The 14,727-nt window shown below is 39.8% G+C and overlaps 1 protein-coding gene across 1 annotated transcript in view; it reads left to right on the forward strand.

The window, feature by feature from the left end:
- nsmfb (NMDA receptor synaptonuclear signaling and neuronal migration factor b) overlaps positions 1-14,727 on the forward strand; it is a 119,117-nt gene that overhangs the window by 2,337 nt on the left and 102,053 nt on the right. The window contains exon 2 of the mRNA XM_060906697.1: positions 7,173-7,317. Within this exon, the coding sequence (XP_060762680.1) occupies positions 7,247-7,317 (71 nt within the window). The 5' untranslated portion in view covers positions 7,173-7,246. The remainder of the gene's footprint in view (positions 1-7,172; positions 7,318-14,727) is intronic.

Genomic DNA, 14,727 nt, shown 5'->3' on the forward strand with positions numbered 1-14,727 from the left:
ACAGTACATGCAGTGAGTGAGTGAGTGGTGTGTTATACAGTACATGCAGTGAGTGAGTGAGTGGTGTGTTATACAGTACATGCAGTGAGTGAGTGGTGTGTTATACAGTACATGCAGTGAGTGAGTGAGTGGTGTGTTATATAGTGAGTGAGTGAGTGGTGTGTTATACAGTACATACAGTGAGTGAGTGAGTGGTGTGTTATACAGTACATGCAGTGAGTGAGTGAGTGGTGTGTTATACAGTACATGCAGTGAGTGAGTGAGTGGTGTGTTATACAGTACATGCAGTGAGTGAGTGAGTGGTGTGTTATATAGTGAGTGAGTGAGTGGTGTGTTATACAGTACATACAGTGAGTGAGTGAGTGAGTGGTGTGTTATACAGTACATGCAGTGAGTGAGTGAGTGGTGTGTTATACAGTACATACAGTGAGTGAGTGAGTGGTGTGTTATACAGTACATGCAGTGAGTGAGTGAGTGAGTGGTGTGTTATACAGTACATACAGTGAGTGAGTGAGTGGTGTGTTATACAGTACATGCAGTGAGTGAGTGAGTGGTGTGTTATATAGTGAGTGAGTGAGTGGTGTGTTATACAGTACATACAGTGAGTGAGTGAGTGGTGTGTTATACAGTACATGCAGTGAGTGAGTGAGTGGTGTGTTATACAGTACATGCAGTGAGTGAGTGAGTGGTGTGTTATACAGTACATGCAGTGAGTGAGTGAGTGGTGTGTTATACAGTACATGCAGTGAGTGAGTGAGTGGTGTGTTATACAGTACATGCAGTGAGTGAGTGAGTGGTGTGTTATACAGTACATGCAGTGAGTGAGTGAGTGGTGTGTTATACAGTACATGCAGTGAGTGAGTGAGTGGTGTGTTATACAGTACATGCAGTGAGTGAGTGAGTGGTGTGTTATACAGTACATGCAGTGAGTGAGTGAGTGGTGTGTTATACAGTACATGCAGTGAGTGAGTGAGTGGTGTGTTATACAGTACATACAGTGAGTGAGTGGTGTGTTATACAGTACATGCAGTGAGTGAGTGAGTGGTGTGTTATACAGTACATACAGTGAGTGAGTGAGTGGTGTGTTATACAGTACATGCAGTGAGTGAGTGAGTGGTGTGTTATACAGTACATGCAGTGAGTGAGTGAGTGGTGTGTTATACAGTACATACAGTGAGTGAGTGAGTGGTGTGTTATACAGTACATGCAGTGAGTGAGTGAGTGGTGTGTTATATAGTGAGTGAGTGAGTGGTGTGTTATACAGTACATACAGTGAGTGAGTGAGTGGTGTGTTATACAGTACATGCAGTGAGTGAGTGAGTGGTGTGTTATACAGTACATGCAGTGAGTGAGTGAGTGGTGTGTTATATAGTGAGTGAGTGGTGTGTTATACAGTACATGCAGTGAGTGAGTGAGTGAGTGGTGTGTTATACAGTACATGCAGTGAGTGAGTGAGTGGTGTGTTATACAGTACATGCAGTGAGTGAGTGAGTGGTGTGTTATACAGTACATGCAGTGAGTGAGTGAGTGGTGTGTTATACAGTACATACAGTGAGTGAGTGAGTGGTGTGTTATACAGTACATGCAGTGAGTGAGTGGTGTGTTATACAGTACATGCAGTGAGTGAGTGAGTGGTGTGTTATACAGTACATGCAGTGAGTGAGTGAGTGGTGTGTTATATAGTGAGTGAGTGAGTGGTGTGTTATACAGTACATACAGTGAGTGAGTGAGTGGTGTGTTATACAGTACATGCAGTGAGTGAGTGAGTGGTGTGTTATACAGTACATACAGTGAGTGAGTGAGTGGTGTGTTATACAGTACATGCAGTGAGTGAGTGAGTGGTGTGTTATACAGTACATGCAGTGAGTGAGTGGTGTGTTATACAGTACATAGAGTGAGTGAGTGAGTGGTGTGTTATACAGTACATACAGTGAGTGAGTGAGTGGTGTGTTATACAGTACATGCAGTGAGTGAGTGAGTGGTGTGTTATACAGTACATACAGTGAGTGAGTGAGTGGTGTGTTATACAGTACATGCAGTGAGTGAGTGAGTGGTGTGTTATACAGTGAGTGAGTGAGTGGCGTGTTATACAGTACATGCAGTGAGTGAGTGAGTGGTGTGTTATACAGTACATACAGTGAGTGAGTGAGTGGTGTGTTATACAGTACATGCAGTGAGTGAGTGGTGTGTTATACAGTACATGCAGTGAGTGAGTGAGTGGTGTGTTATATAGTGAGTGAGTGAGTGGTGTGTTATACAGTACATACAGTGAGTGAGTGAGTGAGTGGTGTGTTATATAGTGAGTGAGTGAGTGAGTGAGTGGTGTGTTATACAGTACATACAGTGAGTGAGTGAGTGGTGTGTTATACAGTACATGCAGTGAGTGAGTGAGTGGTGTGTTATACAGTACATGCAGTGAGTGAGTGAGTGGTGTGTTATACAGTACATGCAGTGAGTGAGTGAGTGGTGTGTTATACAGTACATGCAGTGAGTGAGTGGTGTGTTATACAGTACATGCAGTGAGTGAGTGAGTGGTGTGTTATATAGTGAGTGAGTGAGTGGTGTGTTATACAGTACATACAGTGAGTGAGTGAGTGAGTGGTGTGTTATATAGTGAGTGAGTGAGTGAGTGGTGTGTTATACAGTACATACAGTGAGTGAGTGAGTGGTGTGTTATACAGTACATACAGTGAGTGAGTGAGTGGTGTGTTATACAGTACATGCAGTGAGTGAGTGAGTGGTGTGTTATATAGTGAGTGAGTGAGTGGTGTGTTATACAGTACATACAGTGAGTGAGTGAGTGGTGTGTTATATAGTGAGTGAGTGAGTGGTGTGTTATACAGTACATACAGTGAGTGAGTGAGTGGTGTGTTATACAGTACATGCAGTGAGTGAGTGAGTGGTGTGTTATACAGTACATACAGTGAGTGAGTGGTGTGTTATACAGTACATGCAGTGAGTGAGTGAGTGGTGTGTTATACAGTACATGCAGTGAGTGAGTGAGTGGTGTGTTATACAGTACATACAGTGAGAGTGAGTGGTGTGTTATACAGTACATGCAGTGAGTGAGTGAGTGGTGTGTTATACAGTACATGCAGTGAGTGAGTGAGTGAGTGGTGTGTTATACAGTACATGCAGTGAGTGAGTGAGTGGTGTGTTATACAGTACATGCAGTGAGTGAGTGAGTGGTGTGTTATATAGTGAGTGAGTGAGTGGTGTGTTATACAGTACATACAGTGAGTGAGTGAGTGGTGTGTTATATAGTGAGTGAGTGAGTGGTGTGTTATACAGTACATACAGTGAGTGAGTGAGTGGTGTGTTATACAGTACATACAGTGAGTGAGTGAGTGGTGTGTTATACAGTACATGCAGTGAGTGAGTGAGTGGTGTGTTATACAGTACATACAGTGAGTGAGTGAGTGGTGTGTTATACAGTACATGCAGTGAGTGAGTGAGTGGTGTGTTATACAGTACATACAGTGAGTGAGTGAGTGGTGTGTTATACAGTACATGCAGTGAGTGAGTGAGTGGTGTGTTATACAGTACATACAGTGAGTGAGTGAGTGGTGTGTTATACAGTACATACAGTGAGTGAGTGAGTGGTGTGTTATACAGTACATGCAGTGAGTGAGTGAGTGGTGTGTTATACAGTACATGCAGTGAGTGAGTGAGTGGTGTGTTATACAGTACATGCAGTGAGTGAGTGAGTGGTGTGTTATACAGTACATGCAGTGAGTGAGTGGTGTGTTATACAGTACATGCAGTGAGTGAGTGAGTGGTGTGTTATATAGTGAGTGAGTGAGTGGTGTGTTATACAGTACATACAGTGAGTGAGTGAGTGGTGTGTTATACAGTACATGCAGTGAGTGAGTGAGTGGTGTGTTATACAGTACATGCAGTGAGTGAGTGAGTGGTGTGTTATACAGTACATGCAGTGAGTGAGTGAGTGGTGTGTTATATAGTGAGTGAGTGAGTGGTGTGTTATACAGTACATACAGTGAGTGAGTGAGTGAGTGGTGTGTTATACAGTACATGCAGTGAGTGAGTGAGTGGTGTGTTATACAGTACATACAGTGAGTGAGTGAGTGGTGTGTTATACAGTACATGCAGTGAGTGAGTGAGTGAGTGGTGTGTTATACAGTACATACAGTGAGTGAGTGAGTGGTGTGTTATACAGTACATGCAGTGAGTGAGTGAGTGGTGTGTTATATAGTGAGTGAGTGAGTGGTGTGTTATACAGTACATACAGTGAGTGAGTGAGTGGTGTGTTATACAGTACATGCAGTGAGTGAGTGAGTGGTGTGTTATACAGTACATGCAGTGAGTGAGTGAGTGGTGTGTTATACAGTACATGCAGTGAGTGAGTGAGTGGTGTGTTATACAGTACATGCAGTGAGTGAGTGAGTGGTGTGTTATACAGTACATGCAGTGAGTGAGTGAGTGGTGTGTTATACAGTACATGCAGTGAGTGAGTGAGTGGTGTGTTATACAGTACATGCAGTGAGTGAGTGAGTGGTGTGTTATACAGTACATGCAGTGAGTGAGTGAGTGGTGTGTTATACAGTACATGCAGTGAGTGAGTGAGTGGTGTGTTATACAGTACATGCAGTGAGTGAGTGAGTGGTGTGTTATACAGTACATACAGTGAGTGAGTGGTGTGTTATACAGTACATGCAGTGAGTGAGTGAGTGGTGTGTTATACAGTACATACAGTGAGTGAGTGAGTGGTGTGTTATACAGTACATGCAGTGAGTGAGTGAGTGGTGTGTTATACAGTACATGCAGTGAGTGAGTGAGTGGTGTGTTATACAGTACATACAGTGAGTGAGTGAGTGGTGTGTTATACAGTACATGCAGTGAGTGAGTGAGTGGTGTGTTATATAGTGAGTGAGTGAGTGGTGTGTTATACAGTACATACAGTGAGTGAGTGAGTGGTGTGTTATACAGTACATGCAGTGAGTGAGTGAGTGGTGTGTTATACAGTACATGCAGTGAGTGAGTGAGTGGTGTGTTATATAGTGAGTGAGTGGTGTGTTATACAGTACATGCAGTGAGTGAGTGAGTGAGTGGTGTGTTATACAGTACATGCAGTGAGTGAGTGAGTGGTGTGTTATACAGTACATGCAGTGAGTGAGTGAGTGGTGTGTTATACAGTACATGCAGTGAGTGAGTGAGTGGTGTGTTATACAGTACATACAGTGAGTGAGTGAGTGGTGTGTTATACAGTACATGCAGTGAGTGAGTGGTGTGTTATACAGTACATGCAGTGAGTGAGTGAGTGGTGTGTTATACAGTACATGCAGTGAGTGAGTGAGTGGTGTGTTATATAGTGAGTGAGTGAGTGGTGTGTTATACAGTACATGCAGTGAGTGAGTGAGTGGTGTGTTATACAGTACATGCAGTGAGTGAGTGGTGTGTTATACAGTACATGCAGTGAGTGAGTGAGTGGTGTGTTATACAGTACATACAGTGAGTGAGTGAGTGGTGTGTTATACAGTACATGCAGTGAGTGAGTGAGTGGTGTGTTATATAGTGAGTGAGTGAGTGGTGTGTTATACAGTACATACAGTGAGTGAGTGAGTGGTGTGTTATACAGTACATGCAGTGAGTGAGTGAGTGGTGTGTTATACAGTACATGCAGTGAGTGAGTGAGTGGTGTGTTATACAGTACATGCAGTGAGTGAGTGAGTGGTGTGTTATACAGTACATACAGTGAGTGAGTGAGTGGTGTGTTATACAGTACATGCAGTGAGTGAGTGAGTGGTGTGTTATATAGTGAGTGAGTGAGTGGTGTGTTATACAGTACATACAGTGAGTGAGTGAGTGGTGTGTTATACAGTACATGCAGTGAGTGAGTGAGTGGTGTGTTATACAGTACATGCAGTGAGTGAGTGAGTGAGTGGTGTGTTATACAGTACATACAGTGAGTGAGTGAGTGGTGTGTTATACAGTACATGCAGTGAGTGAGTGAGTGGTGTGTTATATAGTGAGTGAGTGAGTGGTGTGTTATACAGTACATACAGTGAGTGAGTGAGTGGTGTGTTATACAGTACATGCAGTGAGTGAGTGAGTGGTGTGTTATACAGTACATGCAGTGAGTGAGTGAGTGGTGTGTTATACAGTACATGCAGTGAGTGAGTGAGTGGTGTGTTATACAGTACATGCAGTGAGTGAGTGAGTGGTGTGTTATACAGTACATGCAGTGAGTGAGTGAGTGGTGTGTTATACAGTACATGCAGTGAGTGAGTGAGTGGTGTGTTATACAGTACATACAGTGAGTGAGTGAGTGGTGTGTTATACAGTACATGCAGTGAGTGAGTGAGTGGTGTGTTATACAGTACATGCAGTGAGTGAGTGAGTGAGTGGTGTGTTATACAGTACATACAGTGAGTGAGTGAGTGGTGTGTTATACAGTACATGCAGTGAGTGAGTGAGTGGTGTGTTATATAGTGAGTGAGTGAGTGGTGTGTTATACAGTACATACAGTGAGTGAGTGAGTGGTGTGTTATACAGTACATGCAGTGAGTGAGTGAGTGGTGTGTTATACAGTACATGCAGTGAGTGAGTGAGTGGTGTGTTATACAGTACATGCAGTGAGTGAGTGAGTGGTGTGTTATACAGTACATGCAGTGAGTGAGTGAGTGGTGTGTTATACAGTACATGCAGTGAGTGAGTGAGTGGTGTGTTATACAGTACATACAGTGAGTGAGTGAGTGGTGTGTTATACAGTACATGCAGTGAGTGAGTGATCCATGAATTGATGAAGTGTTCCATGAACAGATTAGAAAAATGCTCTTACTGTATTTTATATCAAGCCACTGTGCATTGAAGATGATTTGTTTCTGGTCTCATTGCTCCTGTTCCATCAATGCTTATTAACATGTGATAGCTCTGGTAGTAAGAGACCAGAGCGTGCACGCACACACGCACTCGCGCGAACGTGCGCGCACACGGAACGCATGGTACTTGACAGTCAGAGCTCCAGGTTGCGCATCATTCCACTTCTCTCTGGACACGAGAAAGCACAGAGCCAGGAATCTCAGCCCAGAGTAAAGGAAGGAGCCGGATATCTCACCAGAGGAGGCGAATGTGCACCTTCATCCTGAAGACCATTTGGTGTATTGATAAATGTGTATATCTGTGTGTGTGTGTGTGTGTGTGTGTGTGTGTAGTCATTTCTCAGTCTTCTTGCACTGCGGATTAGTGGAATGAGCTGCTTGTGTCCCGGTGTTGTTTCCTGTGCAGTATGGGAACTGCCGTGTCCAAAAGAAAGAATTTAAGGAACGATGCCATTTCTTCCGTCGCCGCAAAAGTTAGGTGAGTAAACGAGCTCCTGCGCACATCTCCAAGTCAGGCTGATGTGTCCAGATGTGGTGTTTAAAAAAAAAAGTCTTTTCATGCATGCAGACTTCATACGGTCTGTTTCATTTTAAAATTCAATCACTTTATTCTAGACACTAAAGTCCTCTTAATCCTCTCCTCACATCATCACATCTGGATTTCAGGACAGTTTTTTCCCCTTGCAGGCAGTCAGAACACCTTTCTCCACTTTTAACAAAATGCTTTTAACAGCAACCTCCCCAGAAAAGGAGGATTTAGAAAAAATGTACCAGATCCCAGATTGAGCTCATAAGGTAACACTAAGGTAGAAAGGTCTGGCTAATAAGCATTTTTTTTATTTATTATTTTGATCTTTAACTTATAATAATAATAATAATAATAATAATTAATTCCATGCAATAACTCTCTTCCTTAATTCTGCACAAGTGAAAAGCTGTATATGGTGCATTTTCTATCTGCAATAATGTTTTGAATATTCTAGTCACATCTCAGCAGCTGTACCAGACCCCTCAATCTTTTCAAACACCACTTTTATTTATTTATTCATTTATTTAGTTAGTTAGTTAAGCAACACACTTCATTTTCATGCAGTTTTGGAGACCTAGGCTATTACTCGTACAGCCTAGTGATTTTGAAGTCATATTTTCCTCAAATAGTCCTAATAAGGCTGTATGTATAGCATAGTTTGATTATTTTTCTCATTCTTTGCTGCACACAAGTTGTCCCCCCCCCCCTTTACGGTACATGCTCAGCTGTGCAGTAGATGGATCTGATGGATCTCTTTAAATCTTCATAAGTTCGACTTTCTAATATCTTTCATACAGTGTTCATTTTTCGTGCAATTATTCACATACATTTCGCATGTTCATTCATTAGTTGTTTTTTTAACATGATTGCGATCACAGTATGTGAAAAAGAATGACTGAGTTAAGTAAGCAAACCCTATCTGAGAAGTAAAACCACATGTGAAAACTGATCATGTGAAGATAAGGATGTGACAAGTTGGATGTGGGGAAACTCAAACCACATCACTGACATTGACATTTGAAAATGTACAATGTGTAAATAAAAGTCTGTAAATACAAATGCATGCACTGCGTTTGAAAGTTCCACATTTGAAAAATTAACACGTGAAAATAAATGAATCATGGAGAGAAATCAGCTGAGAAAAATAAAATCACATGAACTACATGTGAAAAATTTACGTGAGAATAAATAAAAAAAAGGCAAGGCAAGTTTATTTATATAGCGCATTTCATACACAGTGGCAGTTCAATGTGCTTTACAGAGGTAAAGGCAAAACAGTAAACAATAGAAAATAAAATTACATTAAATAAAGGGGGAAGAAGAGAGAAAAAAAAAAAAAGAATTAAACAATTAAAAAAGTTAAATAAATCCACAATGCACCACTTATTAGAAATCCACCATATGTTATATGTCTAAAAACAAACAAACAAACAAACAAACAAACAAACAAACAAAACCCCATCTATTTCACATGTGAGGTTCATGTGAGTTTTCTGTAAGGGCACAAAACAGACGTATAAGAAAGTAATAAATATTCTTTAAGTCGAGTCTTTAAACTCCAGATTTATAAGGCTGCATGAATGTGTAAAAAGAAATGAGTTATTCTTCATATTTTAGAGAACTTTATTTTATTTTAGCATTTTCCCCTCAAAAACACATATTTTCATCAGTCGTGCAGTTCTTTCTTGAAAAAAAATCAAAAACAGAACTTCCTTAGTGAGAAGAACAGCACCGAGTCTCATCCTGTACGTCTTAACAAGACTGTCGCAAGATCTTGGTCCACTGTGACTCAGAGAACCTGTCAAGCTCTTTTACACTTTTCAGGATTGTGAATGTTAATTACCTTCTTTAATTCACACCGAGACAGAGAGAAAGCATGAGTTTGTTTTCCTGTGTTAATCTGGATGAGGCTGCAATCTTGGTGAAGATTTCTGACAAATATTCAAATGTTGCAGTTTATTTGTTTGTTTATTTGTTTGCTTATTATGGTCCTGATTGCATTTACTCATATATATATTTTTTAAATTGTGTGTGCATTTTTCTAATCATTAGATGGAGGATTTGTATGTTCTGAGTTATAATGTCTTTGGTTTTATTGGATGATTAAGAGATTGCACATGTACAGTACACTTGTGATCAGAAGTTTACATACATGGACATGAACATTATCATGGACATGAATGCCATGACAATATTGGGCTTTCAGTGATTTCTTTGAACATTTCTCTTTTCTGATGAACAATGATTGTAAAGCATACATGTTTAGTAGAAAAAAAACCCCCACCAAGTATTTGGTGCACAAATTTTAATTTATTTTGGGCTTTCTGAAATCAACATATTGTAAACCATTGTAAACTTCAGACCGTGTGTGTGTGTGTGAGAGAGAGAGAGAGACCTCATATTTAGCCAATGATACATTTTCTGGATAGTGACGACAACAAAATATTTCTTATAGATGGAAATTTGTATTTGTATGCATTATTTTAAATATTGCTTAGGGGTGTCTATACTTTTGCCACACTTCCTTTTTTGAGAAGAGTTTACACAGTAACTGTTGCCTTCTTTTAATATTGCAAGTAATTTGGGGCTTGACTGCAGTCTTACTGACTCTTAAGTCTCTTGTTGCTAGTATTAAGTTTACTACTCATATGAGTGAAACATATTTCCATTTTATAGTATTTGTTAGTCTTTGTAAATTATGGAGACTCTGACGTGTGTGGGTGTTGGTTATTTGTTAAAGTGCATATCCTGGACCAAATTCGTTTTTTTTTAATATGAAAGTATGTCCCTTTACACACTCATCCAGAAGGGTAATTTTGCACAAGGCCATCTGTCTACAGCAGAAAAAAATAAAATAACAAAACACGTCTGGAAAAATCCCAAGGGAGTCTGGAGCCAGATTCGTGACGTTATCTGCGGAAGCGCCAGCAGGCTGCGCGAGCTTTGCACGGTTTCAGTGCACAGCCTGTGTAGACCAAGCGCTCCCATTTCTCTCTCATTGTCCGGTCTTTTGGAAAACGATGAGTATTAATCCCATCAAGACTGGTGTTGCTACACCCTCCTACGCTACATCTGTTAACCATTTTAATAATTACATGATAACGAAGAAATTTGCAGAAAACCACCAGGTCGTTTTCTCATAAACAAACCAGCGCTGACGTAGGATTCAGAAGGAGGTGTCCCACACGTGACGTCACGAAAATCAATGTTTCCCGGGAAATCCAAATGGCAAATTTTTTCAGAGGCAGACCAATTCGCCTCAAATGGCTTGATTTCAAATGAATTTTTCTGATATTGCGCAAGGTAAAAAAACTTGCACAAAATGCAAAATGTGACAGATATTTGACCAAAGTTTAATATAAAATAGGATAATTACATTGATCTTGCTCCTGAATTTACCCGTGATATGCACTTTAAGGTATGGACATTAATTATTATATTTTACCAAGAGTTACCGGTACGTTTCTTGAGATATATTTTATGGTCACAAAGTAGTTAGCTCATGGCAGGTACTGTATTTTAAATTGAATGAGACACAGTGAGAAATCAAATTAATTCAATCACACTGTTAGAAATAGGGGTACAGTAGGAGTCCATTTCTATATTAATGTACCCCTTAGGGCTTATTACTGGACCGCAAGGTACATATTTGTTCCTAAGCAGGATATAAAGGGTACAAATAAGTACCTTAGAGGGTACTGCGTCAGTGATGAGCCACTGTACGCCTACAGGTACAATATTTAACAGTTATTCCACAAAGTCGAGTCACACATAAGCTGATAGCTGACTCGACGATATAAGACATGTATGACGAGATTGAGTGGAATAGCTGTTTTATTATATCCACATTCACTGGATTTTGAGAAACAGAGCATTTTTATTTTTTGCAAATTCAATCAATAAAAAATGTATACAAAACGTCCAACAAAATCATTTCCGCTTAGAATGTAAACAAATCGGTGAAATGACTAGCAATTTGTGAAAAATTTGATAATAATAATAATTCTTGAACAATTTAAAAAAGATACGTTCTTACCATCAAATACTTTTATTCCATATTTTGTTGCTTTTTTGTTTTTTGGGGGGGTTTTTGTTTGTGAGAAGAGTTTTTATTTCGTCCTCAGTTGGTTCAGCAATGCGCACCACCATTTTGTTTTTCTCTACTCATGGTATATGAGCTGATATCCTAGTAGCAGAGTAGCCAATCATAGCGCACAATTGCTCATGTCCAGTCAATGTGGATAGAATAAATAGAGGATATTACACAGTTGCCTGAAGATATGAAGTTTATCTTCTAGTGGTGAATGGATATATCATGAGAGAGCGAAGTGATATATTTTTCAACATGAGACGATATACTTCATGTCTACTCACCACTGTGTAATGTTCTTTATATTATATAGACACATCCACAAAATTAAAAAAAATATGCAAGTCAATCAAAAGAATTTTAATTTTGAACCAGTTTGCCATTTTGACAATCTGCATCTAGTCAGTGGGAAGACACTGGGAGTGACATCATTGGAGTGAAACACCGGGTATTATTATATATACAGGACACTTTTTCGACACTTTTTTTACTCACGTTATATGAGCTGATATCCTAGTAGTAGAGTAGCCAATCAGAGCGCGCAATTGCTTATAGCCAGTGAATGTGGATAGAATAGTATACTTTATCTTCTGACAGTGCAGTGTAGCCACAGGAACTGAAGTGTGGTGATAATTAATATTAAACTTCAGTCTTAGATTGATGCATACAGACATACTGGAGTCACTGGCATTTCGATATGAATATAGTGTTAACTGGAACCACCTTGAGAGAATTCTCAAAGCGGTTAGACTTTTGCATCAGTTCCCATCAAGTCATTAACCATGTATTAAATATATAATTCTCACAATATAATAAATCTTGTGCTTAAAAGATCACAACATATTATCTCATCTCATCTCATTATCTCTAGCCACTTTATCCTATTCTACGGGGTCGCAGGCGAGCTGGAGCCTATCCCAGCTGACTACGGGCGAAAGGCGGGGTACACCCTGGACAAGTCACCAGGTCATCACAGGGCTGACACATAGACACAGACAACCATTCACACTCACATTCACACCTACGGTCAATTTAGAGTCACCAGTTAACCTAACCTGCATGTCTTTGGACTGTGGGGGAAACCAGAGCACCCAGAGGAAACCCACACGGGGAGAACATGCAAACTCCACACAGAAAGGCCCTCGCCGGCCCCGGGGCTCGAACCCGGACCTTCTCGCTGTGAGGTGACAGCGCTAACCACTACACCACCGTGCCGCCCCAATAATAATATATATGAACTACAAATATGAACTTGTGGTTTTGATATAGTAATTCATGGCTATGTCTTGTATATATACATATATAAACACCATATCACCTCAGAGGCTCTGGAGTAAGCCTATTAGCTAATCCATTTTTTTTTTATCCTAATCCATCCTGTGATTCTTGCCCCACCTGAGAGATTAGTAAACCAAGCTGACCTCACACGGCTAATAAAAATATCATCCGAACCACTTTTCTTCCAGTTTCCTCTCTTCCAGTTCTATAGAGTAAATTACCATCTTGCTTAATCACTTTAAGAGTCCATGAAATCTTGTCTAACTAAAATAGACACTATGAAAGGTTATAGGCGAACATAAACAAGTGACTGAGGCAATTAAAACCGTCTAATCTCACACAGACAGCAGGAGCTCAGGCTCGGCTTACTCTTATGATCGAATTGGGAGTCAGGTTAGCTCTTTAATCCATCTTAATACCATCTCTTTCCTTTCATAGGCTCTCTTTCCTCACAGTCTCTCTGTCTGTGAGAGTGGCAGCTTAACGTCTTTGGCACTGATGCCATCTTTGACTGAATTCAAACACGTCACTCAGCTTCCCTCAGATCTTTCGATAGTGTCAAAAATGGGTATTGCAGAAAAGCTTCCGTTTTTATCAGCTTTATCAAAATAGGCTTTGTTTAATGAATAGCTTCATTAAAATAGGGACGTAGTAGGTGTATCCCAAACAAGAGATTTCGACAGAGTTTTTGAGAAGATTTGCTTTTATCAGACTAGCAGATTTCTAAAATGTTTTTTCTAAAAAAAAAAATGGATATACATACTTATAAAAAACATACAGGTAAAGTTAGAGAAAGAGATAAATGCAATTTAAAGCATGGTGGTGGTAGTTTCAATGACTATGCAGACTCAGCAATTAGTGGACTTGTATGAGCAATAGCATTTATCCTAAAAAGTAGCATTTTTTTTTTGAAAACTGAAAAGACACATAGCGAGCACAGAACTTTGTTTTATATATATATATATATATATATATATATATATATATATATATACAGACACACTACCGTTCAAAAGTTTGGGGTCACCCAGACAATTTTGTGTTTTCCATGAAAAGTCACACTTTTATTTACCACCATAAGTTGTAAAACGAATAGAAAATATAGTCAAGACATTTTTCTGGCCATTTTGAGCATTTAATCGACCCCACAAATGTGATGCTCCAGAAACTCAATCTGCTCAAAGGAAGGTCAGTTTTATAGCTTCTCTAAAGAGCTCAACTGTTTTCAGCTGTGCTAACATGATTGTACAAGGGTTTTCTAATCCTCCATTAGCCTTCTGAGGCAATGAGCAAACACATTGTACCATTAGAACACTGGAGTGATAGTTGCTGGAAATGGGCCTCTATACACCTATGGAGATATTGCACCAAAAACCAGACATTTGCAGCTAGAATAGTCATTTACCACATTAGCAATGTATAGAGTGGATTTCTGATTAGTTTAAAGTGATCTTCATTGAAAAGAACAGTGCTTTTCTTTCAAAAATAAGGACATTTCAAAGTGACCCCAAACTTTTGAACGGTAGTGTGTGTGTGTGTGTGTGTGTGTGTGTGTGTGTGTGTGTGTGTATATATATATATATATATATATATATGGGTCCGTCTCAGAAACTGGTCTCTCATTTGGGACATTATGGTCAAAAAATAAATTTTCTAATTTTACTTTTTTTTTTTTGCATTTACCTAACACTCAATGTTTCTTTTGTCATGTTTAATAAGAATAAAGATAGCATCTTGCTTTATCTGGCCTCCACTGTGGAAAAATTTTTTGATTACAATTCAAATGCTTTTGTAAAATTGATTTACATATAAAATAACTATATCATGAATAATTAAAGCCCTCCTTCACAGATGAGTGAAAATCTCATCTCATTATCTGTAGCCGCTTTATCCTGTTCTACAGGGTCACAGGCAAGCTGGAGCCTATCCCAGCTGACTACGGGCGAAAGGCGGGGTACACCCTGGACAAGTCGCCAGGTCATCACAGGGCC

The sequence above is a fragment of the Neoarius graeffei genome, chromosome 24, assembly GCF_027579695.1.
Source record: "Neoarius graeffei isolate fNeoGra1 chromosome 24, fNeoGra1.pri, whole genome shotgun sequence".
Lineage (NCBI taxonomy): Eukaryota > Metazoa > Chordata > Actinopteri > Siluriformes > Ariidae > Neoarius > Neoarius graeffei.